The sequence below is a fragment of the Chlorocebus sabaeus genome, chromosome 8, assembly GCF_047675955.1.
Source record: "Chlorocebus sabaeus isolate Y175 chromosome 8, mChlSab1.0.hap1, whole genome shotgun sequence".
In the NCBI taxonomy this organism is placed as follows: Eukaryota; Metazoa; Chordata; class Mammalia; order Primates; family Cercopithecidae; genus Chlorocebus; species Chlorocebus sabaeus.
Genome location: NC_132911.1, coordinates 142,323,780 through 142,340,069, shown reverse-complemented (window position 1 = coordinate 142,340,069; position 16,290 = coordinate 142,323,780). Strand labels below are relative to the sequence as shown.

Genomic DNA, 16,290 nt, shown 5'->3' with positions numbered 1-16,290 from the left:
CTGAATCTAACCACTATGCATTTCTGCCTTCACAAATAAATAGCCAGGGATTTTAAAGGAAGATGTGAATCTAATTTTCAAAACTAATAAGCGTTCCAGGAAGCTTTGGGGCTGTATTCTTTCTCTTGTAAATCTCACCAAGGCAGGTTTTAAAAATGAAACACTGGGTTCCTTGATGCCCATCTTTCTAATCTCTGTGGTTTCCTTTTCAGACATCCGTGTTCACACCACATCCATGGATGCCTGTAAGTAGCAGCAGCGGTGCCTCAGGGTGCCCAGCATGCCTCAGCCTGGCAGGCCATGTCTGGTGTGGCCTGGGAGCCTGGACCAAGTGGGGTGGGGACTCAGCCCCATCGCGCTTGTCACTGTCAGGCACTGGGGCTGCTGGGCTTGCCCTGAAAACAGGTGGAGAAAGGACCTTGCAGGGAACTGGCTCCAGGGTCAAGCAGGACATTCCAGGGGCCTAGAAGTTACCTCTCATAGCCAAGAGCAAAGGCTGGGCCTCTCTGGGAAAAGTTAATTCTTCAGTAACACAGAGAGGCGCTGGTGGTTTTGAGGAGACCAGAATTATTTGAGATGCCAGAAGATGAGAGTCAGAGAGAGGCAAAGACGTTCCCCATGGATAATGGCAGTGAAGGAGACCAGAGATAGGGGTGTCAAGAGGGGACCCCATTCTCAGAGAGGCTGTTCAGGGGACTGGAGCCTGAGACGTAACCAGGGGTGTGCCAGATGGACGGAGGGCGATGCTGGCTACTTCCACACACAAAAACACGTGGCAGGAAATAAAGCTTATCATCACTGTGACCTCTAGAAACCTTTTTCCTCTCTTTTCATGAATGACTCTTCAGAAAATAGGTGTTTTCAGGATCTCTTTATGCTGTTGGCAACCCTGCAGCCAGAAAACATGACAGTGTTTCTTTTGCTGCCTTTGATGCAGTTCTGCTATTACGGCTTGACCTGCGGGACAGCTGAGAGGCTGGGGTAGATGTCCATTTCAACTGTTGCTGTCTTCATTTATTCAATATTAAGTCGATTCCATTTTAAAAACTTAAAAGAATCCTGTGTGTGATGCAAAAGAAGGAAGCAGGTAGAGAGACTGAGTCAGGTGCTGAAATCACTGCAGGAGAAGGAAGGATTTTGTGCTTGAGAAGCATCACGGGGAGGTGGGGGCATCCTGGGGCAGCACAGACTCGGGGAGAAGTGGGTGAGAGACTCCGTGGGAAAGAGCAGGTGCACAGGGCTCTGGCTGTGAGCCTTTCCTGAAGGGAGAGAAGGCCCTGATGTGAAAGGAGCCCTCTTGTCACTGAGCTGTCAACCATTAGAGGGCACTGCCTCACTGCCCACCTGTCCTTGAAAACGTTCCATCTGTTTCTTCGCTGAGACCTAGTTTTCTCAATTATAAAATTGGGACAATAAAAATACGCTTTCAGGATTAAATGCAAATAACAGGATATTTGCACTTTATGTAAAACATTTAGAACTCTGCTCTGGCAGAGACGGGCACTCACTGCATAAGGGACACAGCCCCTCTCTCACCTGCAGGGCAGCACTCGCTGCCCGAGGAACTCCCTTCCCTGCCTACCACCCCGGCTTCTCACCTGCTCTCGCAGACAGGGGCTTGGAAGGGCAGAGCACCCCACGCGGCAGCTCAGCTCCAGGCATTTTCCTGGCACTGCTACAGCCAAGGCTCCTAACAGCCTTGAGGGAGTGGCACCTGTGTCCATCTTACAGGTGATGGCCCTGCAGCTCAGAGGTGCTAGGGAGCTTGCCAAGAAGGCCCTACCTGCGAGATAGGAATGAGGGGCTAGTGTGTCAGTCATAGCGCACTGGATGGAGCGTCTGTACTGCCTTTGCTTCAGCTCGGGCTGGCTGTCCTGTGCAAGGGGCTTCTCATCACACTGCCTGTCCCTTCCACTGGTTGCCTGCCTTTCCTAGACCACCTCCATGTGTTGCCTCCCCATGCCCCTGACATCTGTGGGCCTCCCTCCCTCAGGTCCACCCTGAGCCCCTCAGGGTTGAGACAAGCCTACACGTCCAGCCTCTCCTTAAAGGAATTGCTCTGTAAAAACACAATTTCCAGAGCATTCCACCGGGAAGGCACATGAGGGGCCTGTGCCGCCCTCCCCTTTGAGTCTCAGCACTGACATCCTTCCTGCAGGCTCTGCATTGCTGTGGGAGCCTGGGAGCCAGGAAGTCACTCTCAGATGCAAACAAGGAAATTATGCCTATGAAAAAAAAAGTTTCATTGTGGACAATTGCCTGAGCCTCCCTGGGACTGTCTTCGTCGCCATGGCAACCCATGTTTGTATTGATGGGTTTGGAAAGTGTTATTCTGTTTGACTTCTCCCTGCTCTCCTCAGGCACATGCCTTTGAGTCCCTGCAGTGCAGGAAGAGGCTGGGGAGAGAGCAATTTAGACGGGTGTTAAGGTCTGCCGCATAATGAAGGAAGAGAATGGAAAGGAGAAGAGGAGGTGGAGGGAGGAGCCCGACTCATTTTGTTGCCTTCTCTGGGACTGAGGAGGCTCCTGGGGATAGCTGGTGGCTGCACCTGATGAGGTGAGAGGGTGCTGGTGGTTTGCAAAGGACAGAGCAGGCTGTTCGATGGTGTGCATATCTCTGGGGTCTGCAGATGTCAGAACCTTTGCTGGAGGATGGAGGGACAGGCAGCCTCGTGCTTGGGGAAGTTACAGTGGAGAACTCAAACAGGGTTTTGTAATTGGAGGCTCATCAGTTGTTCCAAAGCAGCTGTCTTAGGAAGGCTCTGTCCAACCGGCCTGATTCTACCCCTCACCTTGCTAAGGAGGCTTCCAGGATGCCCAGGCAATGACCAGAGCCTGCAGAGATGATCATGAGTCCCAGAGATGCTGTTTAACTTGGCTGAGGTCACCAGGGGGCAGTGGGGAGGAGACAGAAGCCAGCCAAACTTATGCATTCAATAGCTACCGACAGAACTGTTCCAGAGGGCTCCTGGGGGGAAGGTACTGCCTGCTGACTCCTAGGCTCTGGGGCAGAAATGTCTTGAGCATCTTGATTCCTTCTCTGGCCTGTCTGACCCCCCATAGCTCCTCACTTTGTCTTCCTGCCACTGCAGTCCTGTTCACTGACACTGGCAGAATGTGCAAACGTCTTCCCTGTGTGTCTCCTGAAGCAATCCCATAAGCCCTTTTGTCTTTACGCATTGTGTTGCCAATGACTGGAGGATCAGAAAAAGACTTGCAAATCCCCACCATGGGTAGTTTTCTAGAAGGAAAACATGCTAGAAATAATGGTATTATTGTCCGCGGTGAATGGGGCTAGACATGTCTCCTGAGCTCAATGGCAATGGAGATTCTAGGCGGAGGAATGAGCTGGCGTCTGTTGAAACCTCCTCTGTGTGGGGCACTGTGAAACACTTTGCAAAAGCAATCTCACTGAATCCAGGTCACAGCTCTATGAGGTAGACCATGTCGGTTCCATGCAATAGGTGATGCTGAGTAAGGAAGCCAGCTGCAGACCATGCGGTGTCCAACTGCTGTATCAGAGAGCGGCTTGGGAAGGGAGGGCAGGTAGGAACCATGGCGGCAAGGCCTTCAATATTTGCGTAGGCATAGAGAGAGAAAGTGACATGAAACCCTTAGTAGATAGTGTCTTTCCATGCTGATTTCTCCACCAAGTAAAGGTTAGAACTAGCCAACATCAGATTCTCTAATGTAGACATTAGACTCTTTCTTCCAGATGCATCCAGGGTCCTCCCTTCATCTCCTGCTCTCTGAAGCCGTGTCTTGCAAACACCCCGTCCATGCAGGACTCCCTTCTACACCCAAGGCAGATGCTCATTCCAGCTCTCTTTGGGCTTACCTGTGGCGGGGGAGCCCGATGTCCCCCTAAGCAGGCTGTGGGGATTTGGGACAGGAGCAGGTTCTGCTCCTTGAGAAGGGTTGTACACTGCCTTTGGGTATGTGTGCTCTGGTTGTTATCTGCCTTCCTGGAGAACTCTGCAAACCCGTGCCATTTCTCTTTGATGTCTTGCCTCTGCTGCACCTTCTCTGTACCATTGACCTTCACCCCATGTGAAAAAGAGACCACCTGTTTATTTTGCAGATATGGAAACTGCAAATGTCATATGGGGTCAGTATGGGTAACTACTTTGCCCAGGTTTATACGGCCAATAAGTTAGAGGGCCAGGGCTCCCAAGACAGGCTGTACGGGTCTGAAGCTGAGGCTGTGTCCACCCTGGTCCACTGGCCCCACTCCTCTCCTGCACAGTGGCCACAAGCTGTGGAAAGATATGCCCTTGAGCTCCTGGAGGGCTGCCCTCACTGTAGTGCCCCATCTGCTCATCTTCTCCTTGTTCCATATGAATTGCAGGCTAAGGATCACATGTCCCTTCAACCCTCCTGGGAGATGTGTTGGGCACCCTGGACGTGGCTCCCTGGAAGTGAGCCTGCCCTATCTTGGATCATTCCATCCTGGGCCCACCCAGGGCACTGCCTGTCTAGCCTGTGTCTCATTCTTTCTTCAGAAAAAGTTAGACACACCATTCTGGCCATCCAGAGTCCAGGGTTCAACCCCCAGTCTATCCCCAAAGGTCTAGGTCTCCTTAGTTAAGCACCCCTCCCCAGCTTCTCCATGTAGAAAGGGGTTAGAGCTGGGCACGGCGGTGAGGATCTGTAGTTCCAGGAGGCAGGTACACAGGAGGCTATGCAGGGAGGATCGCTTGAGCCCAGGATTTCAAGAAAGGTCTGGGCAATCTAGTGAGACCCCACCTCTACTAGAAAGAGAGAGAGAGAGGGAGGGAGGGAAAGGGAGAAAAACTAGTGTTTGGGCCAGAGGCCCTTAAAGACCCTTCCTCTTCTGAAAACTCTTTCCATCATTATTCACTGATGATCTTCCACATGCCAGGCTCTAAGCTGGAGGGACATGAATCAAACCACACAACTAAATGTAAAACTGCCGCTGTAGCAGGGGGCAGGAGGAGGAAGGCACGGTACACTGGCCCACTGTAACAGGAGGGTTGGGCCCATTTTACTGAAGCTGAAGTGTTCAGCTTCCCTGAAGAAGTGATTCCTGACCTGAAAGATGAGTCAGAATCAGTCCTGGGGAGTAGGAGGGAAGAACCCCTAGGCAGAGGGAACAGCCTTTGCGGGTGGGAGCCTGTCAGGTGATACACAGGACTGGAGGTGGCCTGCGTGGCCAGAGCTGGGGGCATGTACTCTGTGATGAGGGGAATTCTCCCTGAAGTCCACTCTACCCTGTGCTTCTCACCAACAGGGAGAACAAGGGCCCAAAGGAGAGAAAGGCGATCCAGGCGTGCCTGGGGAACCGGTGAGTCCTTGTGTCCCCCTTCCCCCGCAGGGCTGGTGACCTGAAGATCCGGACTCCAAAGGCTGCCCAGCTCTACATCTGCACCATGCGGTCCACATGCAGGAGCCCCACTGAATGGAAGGCAGCCTTTCTCCTCCTCAGGACGCTAGCCACTTCCCCACCTTGGATCTCAAATTATACCCATTGCAGCATCCCTGCCCCACCCACCCATCTGCTCAGAACCAGGAGGATGAGCTGGTTCATGGCAACTCGTGTGCTTACAGGGACCGCAGGGCCGTCCTGGAGAACTGGGGCCTCGGGGACCTGCTGGACCACCGGTAAGAAAATCATCCCTTCCCCTGCTGACTAAGAGACTGGGAGATCCCAGCCACGCTCTCTCCCTCCAGGCCACCCTCCCCAGTTCTCTCCCCTGGCATTTTGGGAGTAGACGCTGGGGAGAGCTGTCCTCAGGTGCTGCAGAGCCTATGTGGCCCTCACTAAATGCCCCAGACACAGTCATGGGGCCAGGCCGCACCTCTGTACCCCTGGATGTGCCTACTCTGTCACTGAAGGGTTGGTGTAGGCGAGCTCCGGGTTTCTGCCGTGCTCTCCCTTCTCCTGCTCAGTGGGATCTGGAGAGTAAGGGCCTCTGCATACAGTGGGCACCTTGGTTCCCAGAGGATTTGCAGAACAGGAAATGGATCCTAGCCATGCAGTGGCAGTGCTGGGTTAGATGACACCTGGTGCATGTTAGTGCTTTGATTTTGTCATTTTGCTTGGTGTTAGCCTCTGCACTGGATCTTGGTTCTCTGGGAGACTCTGTGCTATGGTGGGAGACCCTGCTGGGGTGACTGGGGACCCTGCGTAGCTGTGTGAGCCCCTCTGAGCTACATTTCTACAAAGGGTTGGTGCTGACCCCTATACCCTGGGTCGGTGGTGAGGAAGGAATGAAATTGCGATATACCCAGCTCCAACAAAGGGCCAGGAATTAGTGGTTTTCTTCACTTTTTAGGCAGTGCTCCTGGCCCCTTCAGTTTGGAATCATGCTTCTGATGAGCACAGTATCCCGAGACCTCCCTGGCATGTGGGAAGACAGCATCACTGAGGGTCTCTTACCCTCGCCCCTCTTTTATTTCCTGTGCAGGGTGCTAAGGGACAGGAAGGTGCACATGGGGCTCCTGGAGCAGCTGGAAACCCTGTGAGTCCCTATGATCCGCCTGCCTTTTGGGGGACCCCCGGAGGGAGGCCCCACCCAGTGTCTGCTCTGTGGCTTACGGCTCTGGGCTAGCTAGGGGGACGTGGCCCAAAAGGTCCACCCACACTCGAGTGGTTGGCTGGAGTCAGCACGGAGAGAGGTTCTGGCCTCCACCACCTTCGTAGCGTTTCTTGGCTTTGTCCACATGCCCAGCGAATGAAAGAAATCTCTTTCTACGCACATGTGGATGAGACACATACACACCACCACTCACAGGTGAGGTTGTTACTCCAGTAAGTGTGCTTACATGCACAACCACGTACACATACTCTACAAACCAGAGAATACACATCCTATAATACACGTATGCACACGCGCACACACACACACCACCCCAAACACACAGATGCAGCCAGGGAAATACACGGACACCTTTGCATAAGCACGTAAGCACACTCTTTGGCTGCTCCTGGCTCACCCATCCTTGGGGCCAGATCCAGGGTGTATTTGATCCCTGTGGGGGCTGGCACTTGTTCCTGGAGCTGATTCAGGTTCTGTCTCATGGTGCAGAGCCAGAGATCTCAGGCTGGACTGTGGAGCTGGTGGGAGGCAGGATGGGCTGACTCATCCCCGGGTCTCTGTGGAGCGGTGCTGGCAAGAGGAGCAGCTGCAGCACACGTCCAGTCTGCTCCTAGCACCGCCGCTGGGTGGCTCTGTACCAGTTAGAGGGTGCTGATATGACCAGGCCACCATGCATATGGCTGGATCGGAAATGGGTGTGCCAAGGTAGTGACAAGTGTGGATGCCACAGCGGGAACAGATGGCAGCTCCTCCCTGCGCGTGAAGACAGCCCTGGTTCCAGCCCGGCCTGGAGGGGAACAGAAGTGGAGTGTAGGCAAGGAGGATGCTGGGAGTGTTCTCCATGAGTCCTGACCCTGGAGACGTGCAAAACCCAGGGACAGTGGGGAACAAGGCCTGGAAGAAACATGGGCAGCCTCCAGGGCCGTGAGAGCTCCCTGCTTCCCCGTGCCCATAATGTTGATCCACCTGGATGTCCTCACCCACATCTCCTTTCATGGATCATTGCCCAGCCATCAAGTTCCAGTTCAAACCCACTTCTTACCTGATTTTCCAGTCGAAGCCAACTCAAACACACCCACAAACATGCACACACACATGCGCACACATACACCTCCACAAACACACACACACGTGCACATATACACCTCCACAAACATGCACACACACACGCACACATACACAAACCTCCACAAACATGCACACATGCACATGCACACGTACACATACACCTCTGCAAACATTCACACATGCACACGAACGCACACCTCCACAAACATGCACACACCCATGCACACACATACACCATGAACATTCACACATGCACGTGCACACACACAACCTCCATGAACATGCACATGTGCATGCACACACACACCCCTCCACAAACATACACACACGCACACACCTCCACAAACATGCACATACCCATGCACACACATACACACACCTCCATGAACGTGTGCACATGCATGCACACACACACAACCTCCATGAACATGCACATGTGCATGCACACACACACCCCTCCACAAACATATGGATGTGCACACGCACACACCTCCACAAACATGCACACACACACATGCACACACACCTCCACAAGCATGCACACACCCATGCACACACATACACACACCTCCATGAACGTGCACACATGCATGCATACTCACACAACCTTCATGAACATGCACATGTGCATGCACACAAACCCCTCCACAAACATGCACACATGCACACACCTCCATGAACATGCACACATGCACATGCACACATACGCCTCCACAAACATACACACACGTGCACACATACACTTCCACAAACATGCATGCACGCATACACACATCTCCACGAACATGCGTATGTGCATATACACATCTCCACAAACATGCACACATGCATGCACACACACCCCTCCAGGAACATGCGCACGTGCACACGCACACACACCCCTCCACAAACATGCACACACCCATGCGCACACATACACCTCCACAAACATGCACACACAGGTGCACACATGCACACACTTCCACAAACATGCACACATGCACCCACACACCTCCATGGACATACACATGCACACGTGCACCCACACACACCTCTATGAACATGCACATGCGCACACACACCCCTCCACAACATGCACACACGCACACACACACACACCTCCACAAACATGCACGCACATGCACCTCCACAAACATGCACGTATGCACATGCACACACACACCTTCACAAGCATGCACACACCCGTGTGCACACATACACACACCTCCACAAACATGCACACACATACCACAAACATGCATATGTGTACGTGCACACTCACACCTCCACGAACATGCACACGCACACACGCACACGCACACACGCACACATACACACACCTTCAGAAACATGCACACGCACATGCGCGCACACACACATCTCCACAAATGTGTACATACCCATGCGCTTCCACACACACCTCCACAAACATGCACACGCACACCTCCACAAACATACACACACCCACACGCACACACACACCTCCACAAACATGCACACGCACACACGCACACATACACACATCTCTACAAACATGCACACGTGCATGCGCGCACACACTTCTCCACGAACATGCGCGCACACACGCACATGTACACACACATATGCCACTGCGATCTGAACCGTTTCATTTTCAATGTTTCCTTTACCTCAGGCACTTAGGATAAGGCCAAACCTCACCTGAGATCCTCTTCTGTGGTTAGGGCCCAGCCCTTCTCTCTGCCCACCCCCAGGCTCCTCCACACCCCTGTACCCTAGCTCTAAGGAACTTCCAGAGTCCTCCTGCCCTCCTGCCTCTCACCGCTGTGCCAGAAGCCCACTCATCTGAGGCTTGGTGCTTGGGACACCATGGCCCTCGTGTGGGAGGGAGAAGGTTCATGTCTGCAGGGGCCTGTCAGGTCAGCAGCAGTTCCAGCACATCGCGGTGAATTGAGTATGAGACAGGTTTGCAGAGAGTTAGAGCAACTACTTATAACCAATGCATTTGGCCTTTCCAAACTTCTGTCTCTGAACAGGGTGCTCCTGGACATGTCGGTCCCCCTGGTCCCAGTGGCCCTCCAGGAAGTGTGGTGAGTAATGGGGAGAGGGTGTGGATACCAGCGCTGGCTGTGCATATGCACTACCCAGCCACCAAGCTAGTTAATATATCCTCCCCGAAAGCCAGAGGTGTAGGCATCCTTACTCCCACTGTCCAGATGGAGACACTACTGTCCTGACATGGACCACCCAGAGAGTTCACACACCTGAGCCCTAGGCAACTCGCCAGCTATCTAGAGGGTAAATGCAGCTGTTGGCATCTGCAGAAAGTCTTCACATTTCACTGTTGTTGGAATCAACACCCTAGTTTGTTTCAGAAGAAACAAAATGAACCTAAAGAAGTCAAAGGTCCCTTGACGGCTGTTGGGAGACCTGGATTCGAATCCTAGCTCTTCTATTAATTGACTTGACGATCTTGGCAAGCTACTCCTTGAGGTCTCTGCTAGTTTATCTGCAAAACGGAGACAATAGCTTGGTTGCTTCACCTTTAGGGTTGCATCTTTTTTGGCCTGATGAGATTCTGCCTTTTCCGTGTCGAGGCCCAAGGTGTCCGCTAAAGGACCAGCTTTAAGATTCACCATAAACACCAATTTAGACTTGAACATTGTTCAACAAAACACTCCATGACATCTAGTCAAGGGCAGCATTTTTTGCCCCACAATAGATTTAGGTCAGTCCTGTTTCTTCATCAAACCTTTATAGGTAATAAGCATCGCAGCTTAGAGGACTGAGCCTTTATACATGCCAGACATCCTTCTAAGCATGTTACATGTGTTCGTTATTTAATCCACACAGCAACCCTGCTGGAGGAATGTTACTCTTTTACATAGAAGCTTCTGGCAGCCCAGCCTGCATTCTTCTGGCTGGGGATCTTCTCTGGCCTCTAGAGTGCATGTGATCAGGCCATGTGATGTGTGGCCAGCAGCAGCACCAGCAGAATAGCTCAGATCGCTTGTCCTCAGCTGTCGTCACTCTGAGGGCATATCCTGCGCAGGATCCCAGAGTCACAGCAGGACAGCTCCAGTGGCCAGCAAGTGTATTTCTTGCTGCCTGTTCTCCCCTGCTGTATTTATTTTTATTTTTATTTTTTTTTGAGGTGGAGTTTTGCTTTGTCGCCCAGGCTGGGTTGCAGTGGCATGATCTTGGCTCAGTACAACCTCCGCCTCCCAGGTTCGAGTGATTCTCCTGCCTCAGCCTCCCAAGTAGCTGGGATTACAGGGGCATGCCAGCATGCCCAGCTAATTTTTGTATTTTAGTGGAGATGGGGTTTCACCATGTTGGTGAAATCCTGCTCTTAAAATCCTAACCTCAAGTGATCCATCCGCCTTGGCCTCCCAGAGTGCTGGGATTACAGGTGTGGGTGTTCTCACTTTCTGTTTCTGTTTCCCTACTGTTGCATCCATGGGACACTTGCACTTAAACCATGTCTCAAAGTCAACCTTTGGGGGACTCCAAAGACACTGTTGGAGTAGATGCTACAATGCTAAGGCTGGGTTCTTAAGGCCATCCTCATCCTCCCAGAGTGTTCACTGTGCCAGGCCGTGCCTTCTGAGAGTTCACAGCCCAGAGCAGGTGGCAAAGCTTCCACCAGACCATGCCTGCTGTTAAGAGCTCTGATGTGTACGGTTATAAGGCCAGGCCCCCTGGGAGAGCAGCAATCACGGCAGGGAGGAGATGGAGCTTTGGGGAATTTAAACAAGGGATGGGATTGGGTGGGAGCTATAGTCATTAACTTCAGGGGGACCTGATGATTCTTCCCTGGGGGTCACGAGTCACCAAGAGTGACCAGTCATCTTTAAATTCACCACATCTGTAATCTTCCTTTCACAGGGAGCTCCTGGCCTCAGAGGCCCCCCTGGGAAAGATGGGGAGCGTGGTGAGAAGGTAAGACTAATGCGATCTCTCAGCACACAAGCGAATATCCTCAACTTGTTACAGACACTGAAGGAGCAGCTCACTCTGCAATCAGAAGGGGTTTACTAAGTAGAAGGGAGAGGAAGACCGTGCCATCCCATTGGCTCATTTATTTCTCACAACAGACCTGAGAATCAGATGAGTGCCCATTTGACAGATGTGGAGGCTGAGGCTCTGAGAAGTTAATTAGTTTGCCTTGTGTCTCATAGCAAATGAGCTACAGGGCTAGGTCTGTCTGACTCCAAATCCTGTTCTCTCTCAACTCAATGCACCAACTTATCCATTCTACATCTATGCTCACACATGTAAACCTTCCCAAGCTATGTGATTTTTTTTTTTTTTCTTGAGACACAGTCTCACTCTGCCACTGAGACTGGAGTGCAATGATGTGATTTCCACTCACTACAACCTCTGCCTCTGGGGTTCAAGCAATTCTCATGCTTCAGTCTTCTGAGCAGCTGGAATTACAAGTGTGCACCACCACGCCTGGCTAGTTTTTGAATTTTTTGTAGAGACAGGGTTTCACTATGTTGCCCAGGCTGGTCTCAAACTCCTGGACTCAAGTGACCCACCAACTTTGGCCTCCCAAAGTGCCAGGGTTACAGGTGTGAGCCATCGAACCCAGCCTGAGATTTTAGTTATTAAGAAGAGAGACACATGTTCCCGCCCCAATTAAAAAAACAAAAACAAAAACAAAAAAACCCCTGAGGTTGCGGAGGAGAATCTACACCCTTTTAAGTTCTATTTTGCATTTCTGTGACGTAGCACCTTAGGAAATGACTCTGAGGTTAATTGGTGACACTGAGCCAGTGCTCAGGAAATCAGACGCACTCATTTGAATGATTCAGGGCTTTGGACCTGAGTCAAATGCCAGCTCCCTTGCCCTAGTTACATTGATATAAGCTAGGGTGACAAAAGTGATTCTCAGCGGGGGGTTTTTACCCAGGGAGATATTTTTTGTTGTCACCACTAAGGGGAGTAACTGCTCCTGGCATTGGTGGGTAGACACCAGAAAGCCTGCTAAAAACCTCACAGTGCATAAGACAGTGCATAATTATTCCCCTAATAAGAATGATCCTCCCTGAAGGTCAATAGTGCCAAGGTTGAGAAACCCTGATCTAAATAAAGGGCACCCTCTTTGCACCTGCATTTTCTCATCTGTAAAATGAGGATGGTGCCACGTTGATCATAGGTTGTGAGGATTAGCTGAGGAATTGGGGATCCATGTGCAAAGGGCTCAGCAGATAACAGGTGACAAGGGTACCTTGTGGTTGTGTCCCGCCTTCCCTGCGTGAGCAGATCACGCTTATATTCATGGACAGGAAGTGACAACATTGGGGCATGGATTGTCCACAGAGGTCCCTCCTAGCACACACATGGCCAAACTTCTTAACATGAATTATTTCAAGTTCACTCTACTTGGTACCTTTTAAAGAATCACTTCAGTTTTTATGTTTTTGCATAATTTACCAAGAGGAGATGTCATTTGCCTTTTGGCAGGAAGGTTCAATTTTAAGCTACATGTCTCCCAGAAAAAAAGAGCTTAGTGCAGAGAAAAATGATCAACACATCTATGAAAAATATCTTGAGTTTTTGGAGTGTTGATCATAGGCTTAATAATAACCCTATGGGCCACATGTGGTGGTCACACCTGTAATCCCAGCACTAAGAGGCCAAGGTGGGCAGGTCACTTGAGGTCAGGAGTTCATGACTAGCCTGGCCAACATGGTGAAACCCCATCTCTACTAAAAATACAAAAATTAGTTGGGTATGGTGGCACATGCCTGTAATCCCAGCTACTTGGGAAGCTAAGGCACGAGAATCGCTTGAACCCGGGAGGCGGAGGTTGCCTTGAGCTGAGATCACACCACTGCACTCCAGTCTGGGTGACAAAGTGAGACTCCATCTCAAATAATAATAATAATAATAATAATAATAAATAACAACAACAATCCTTATGTAATACAGGTGCAAACATTCATTTTTTGAAAAAAATAATACGATTTCAGACTGCCTAGATCAAGCAAAGGAAAAACATCTGGATTCATCTGATATTCCTTAATTATACCATGTCTGAAGGATGGCACATTGTAAGTAGGACATTGGTAATCTGGAAGGGGATGTCCAAGATGTTAGGCATCTTAGGAGGACTAACAGGTGCATGTTCAGAAACCAGAAATCAGAGGGCTATTGCCATATTGAGCCTCTAGAGGGAGCCAAATGCCTTTCCTTGGCTGAGCAGAAGCCCAGGCTGAGGGCCGGGCCTGGGACTTGACTTGGAAAGGAACCTCCAGGGCTCTGCAAAGTGGTAAAAATCCCGGACATCGCAGCGTGCTTTTTCCCTCTCACACCATGTGCAGGGGCTGTCCTGGGGCTAGGGGAAGCTGATCCTGCTCCAGGCTTGGAGAGAGGCCCTCTCCATCCTTGCTTTGCCCATCCTTGGCTCATCTTACCTTACCCCTGCTCCATCTGAGAATGTCCGGAAACACTGCGATTGCAGCTTCCGCCCAGGGCAGCCCCGTCTGGGGAAAGGAATCCATCTGGTTCGCGGGGCTCAACCCAGCGTTCCACAGCCAGGGCCGCCACCAGGACTGCTCAGATCTCTGTGGTCAGAGAAGATGAGCACTGGCCTGGAGCAAGCTTAAAGCCCAGGTCCCCGAACAGACCCCGGTGCCCATGCTAGCACTCTCATGCTCTCTCTCCCTTGCTCTCTCCGTTGTAGCTTTAAGCTCTGTTCTTATCGTTGAAAACCTAACTGTAAGAGGGATTGGATTGTGTCTGCAGGGTTCAGGGAACAGACTGAGTGTCCAGTGTTGGGAAGATTTCAGAGAAGGCTGAGTGTAAAGAAATGTTATGTAACAGAGCTGCCTGACAAAGGAATGCCCAGTGTGGAGCAGTAGTGAGGTCTCTGGTCCCAAAGGAGTTCAAGCATAAATGAGGGCCGATCTGTAAGAGATGCACCGGAAGTAGATTTGCCCGCACTGGGTGGGAGGTCCTCATTAACGTCCTTTCATTTTCCATGCTTTTTATTGAATCGATGGACTAAGGCCGCAGTAACAAAGTATCATGAACTGGGTGGCCTAAACAGCCAAAATGTACTTTCTCCCAGTTTTGGAGGCAAGAAGTCCTCAGTCAAGCTGTTGGCAGGCTGGCTCCTTCTGAGGGCTGTGAAGGAAACATCTGTTCCAGACCTCTCTCCTTGGCTCCTTGGTGGTGTCTTGTCCCTGTGTATTTGTGTTGTCTTGCCTCTATGCATGTGTGACCAAATGCCTCTTTCTTTAGAGGACACTACTCAGATTGCATTAGGCCCATTGGAGGGTCACACTCCAGTATGACCTCATCCTAACTTTAATCACATCTGTGCGTTGAAGTAGTAGGTGTTAGGACTTCAAGACACGAATTTTGGGGGACACAATATAACCTATAATATGCATTACACAGTCCATCTTTCTGTGTCCCAGAAAGCATGGGCCTTCTAAAATCATAAGGGCAGTCCCAGGAAACCTACAAACCTACTCAGGCTGCTTCCCCATGGAAAAGCTTCATGCTGAGTGTAAATGACCCTGGGAAATGTCTACTTTTCTTTCCAGGGCTCAGCGGGGGAAGAAGGCAGCCCAGGGCCAGTTGGTCCCAGGGGAGATCCTGGTGTTCCTGGGCTCCCTGGGCCACCCGGAAAAGGGAAGGATGGAGAGCCGGTAAGTGGAAGGTCGGGAGTCCCTTCGCCTGTAGAAACCAGGTGAAAATTAGAGAAGGAAAAGGAAAAACATCTAACTGCCAAACTTTACAGAAATTGAACCATGGCCAATGAAAGGGGCCTGGTGAGGAAAGGGGTGGTGTGTGGGTCCAACAGTCTGCTCCAATGTGGTTCAGGCTAGGGCAGCACATCCTCATGGACCACTGGCCAAATGCCAGCCTGGGCCAGTGCTGGGGACACAGAGATGGATGAGACAGTCTGCACCCTGGAGATGCTCCCATGTCATGGAGAGACAGTCAGGTAAGCACATCCCCACAGCTCAGGACAAGTGTATGCATAGAGAAGGACTTCTGGTCTACTCTGGTGCTTTCAGCCAAGACTTCCTAGAATCATGGTTTTCATTGTGGCTGTGAGTGCCAAAGCCCTTCAGCCTGGAGTGAAGGTTTCAAAGCCTGCTTTGAAACGAGGCCTTGCCCCTTACTTGCTTCAAGTCTACACAATGAGGCTCTTCAATGGGAAAGCAAACAGAGAGGCTAAGAGATTTCCTGAAGGCTACACAGAGGCAGTAGGAGGCAGAGTCGGAATTCATATCCAGGGCCTTGGGGCTCAAAACCAGATTCTGTTTCTTTTGTGCAAGTCAGGTCCTAGGGAGAGTCTCACCCATCTCTGGGTCCCCAGCAGAGGATGCAGTCAGCCTGGCACGGGGTGGATGGGTCAGTGTTCACTCTCAGCTCCATGATTGTCCTTGTATTATTTATTTCCCCAGGGACTCCGTGGATCACCTGGACTCCCTGGACCCCTAGGAATCAAGGTGAGTGCTTGTCCAAGAAAACCGTGGGTGCCATGAGTTGCCCTTAGAAAGAGAACATGGAAAAATTAATTATAAACATCTCCGGTCACTTCAGTCCACTTCCATGTTTCCTAGCTCATTGCATTCCATTTGACTAAAGGTTCTAGGACTGTTTTTTTTTTTTTTTAATTTTTTAATTTTTAATTTTTAATTTTTTACAAAGTCTCACTCTGTTACCCAAGCTTGAG

The 16,290-nt window shown here is 51.0% G+C and overlaps 1 protein-coding gene across 2 annotated transcripts in view; it reads left to right on the top strand.

The window, feature by feature from the left end:
* COL22A1 (collagen type XXII alpha 1 chain) overlaps positions 1-16,290 on the top strand; it is a 327,564-nt gene that overhangs the window by 216,331 nt on the left and 94,943 nt on the right. For both annotated transcript variants that reach the window (XM_008001616.3, XM_073018373.1), the window contains exons 32-39: positions 213-245; positions 5,252-5,305; positions 5,569-5,622; positions 6,429-6,482; positions 9,623-9,676; positions 11,475-11,528; positions 15,149-15,253; positions 16,019-16,063. In XM_008001616.3, the coding sequence (XP_007999807.3) occupies positions 213-245; positions 5,252-5,305; positions 5,569-5,622; positions 6,429-6,482; positions 9,623-9,676; positions 11,475-11,528; positions 15,149-15,253; positions 16,019-16,063 (453 nt within the window). The remainder of the gene's footprint in view (positions 1-212; positions 246-5,251; positions 5,306-5,568; positions 5,623-6,428; positions 6,483-9,622; positions 9,677-11,474; positions 11,529-15,148; positions 15,254-16,018; positions 16,064-16,290) is intronic.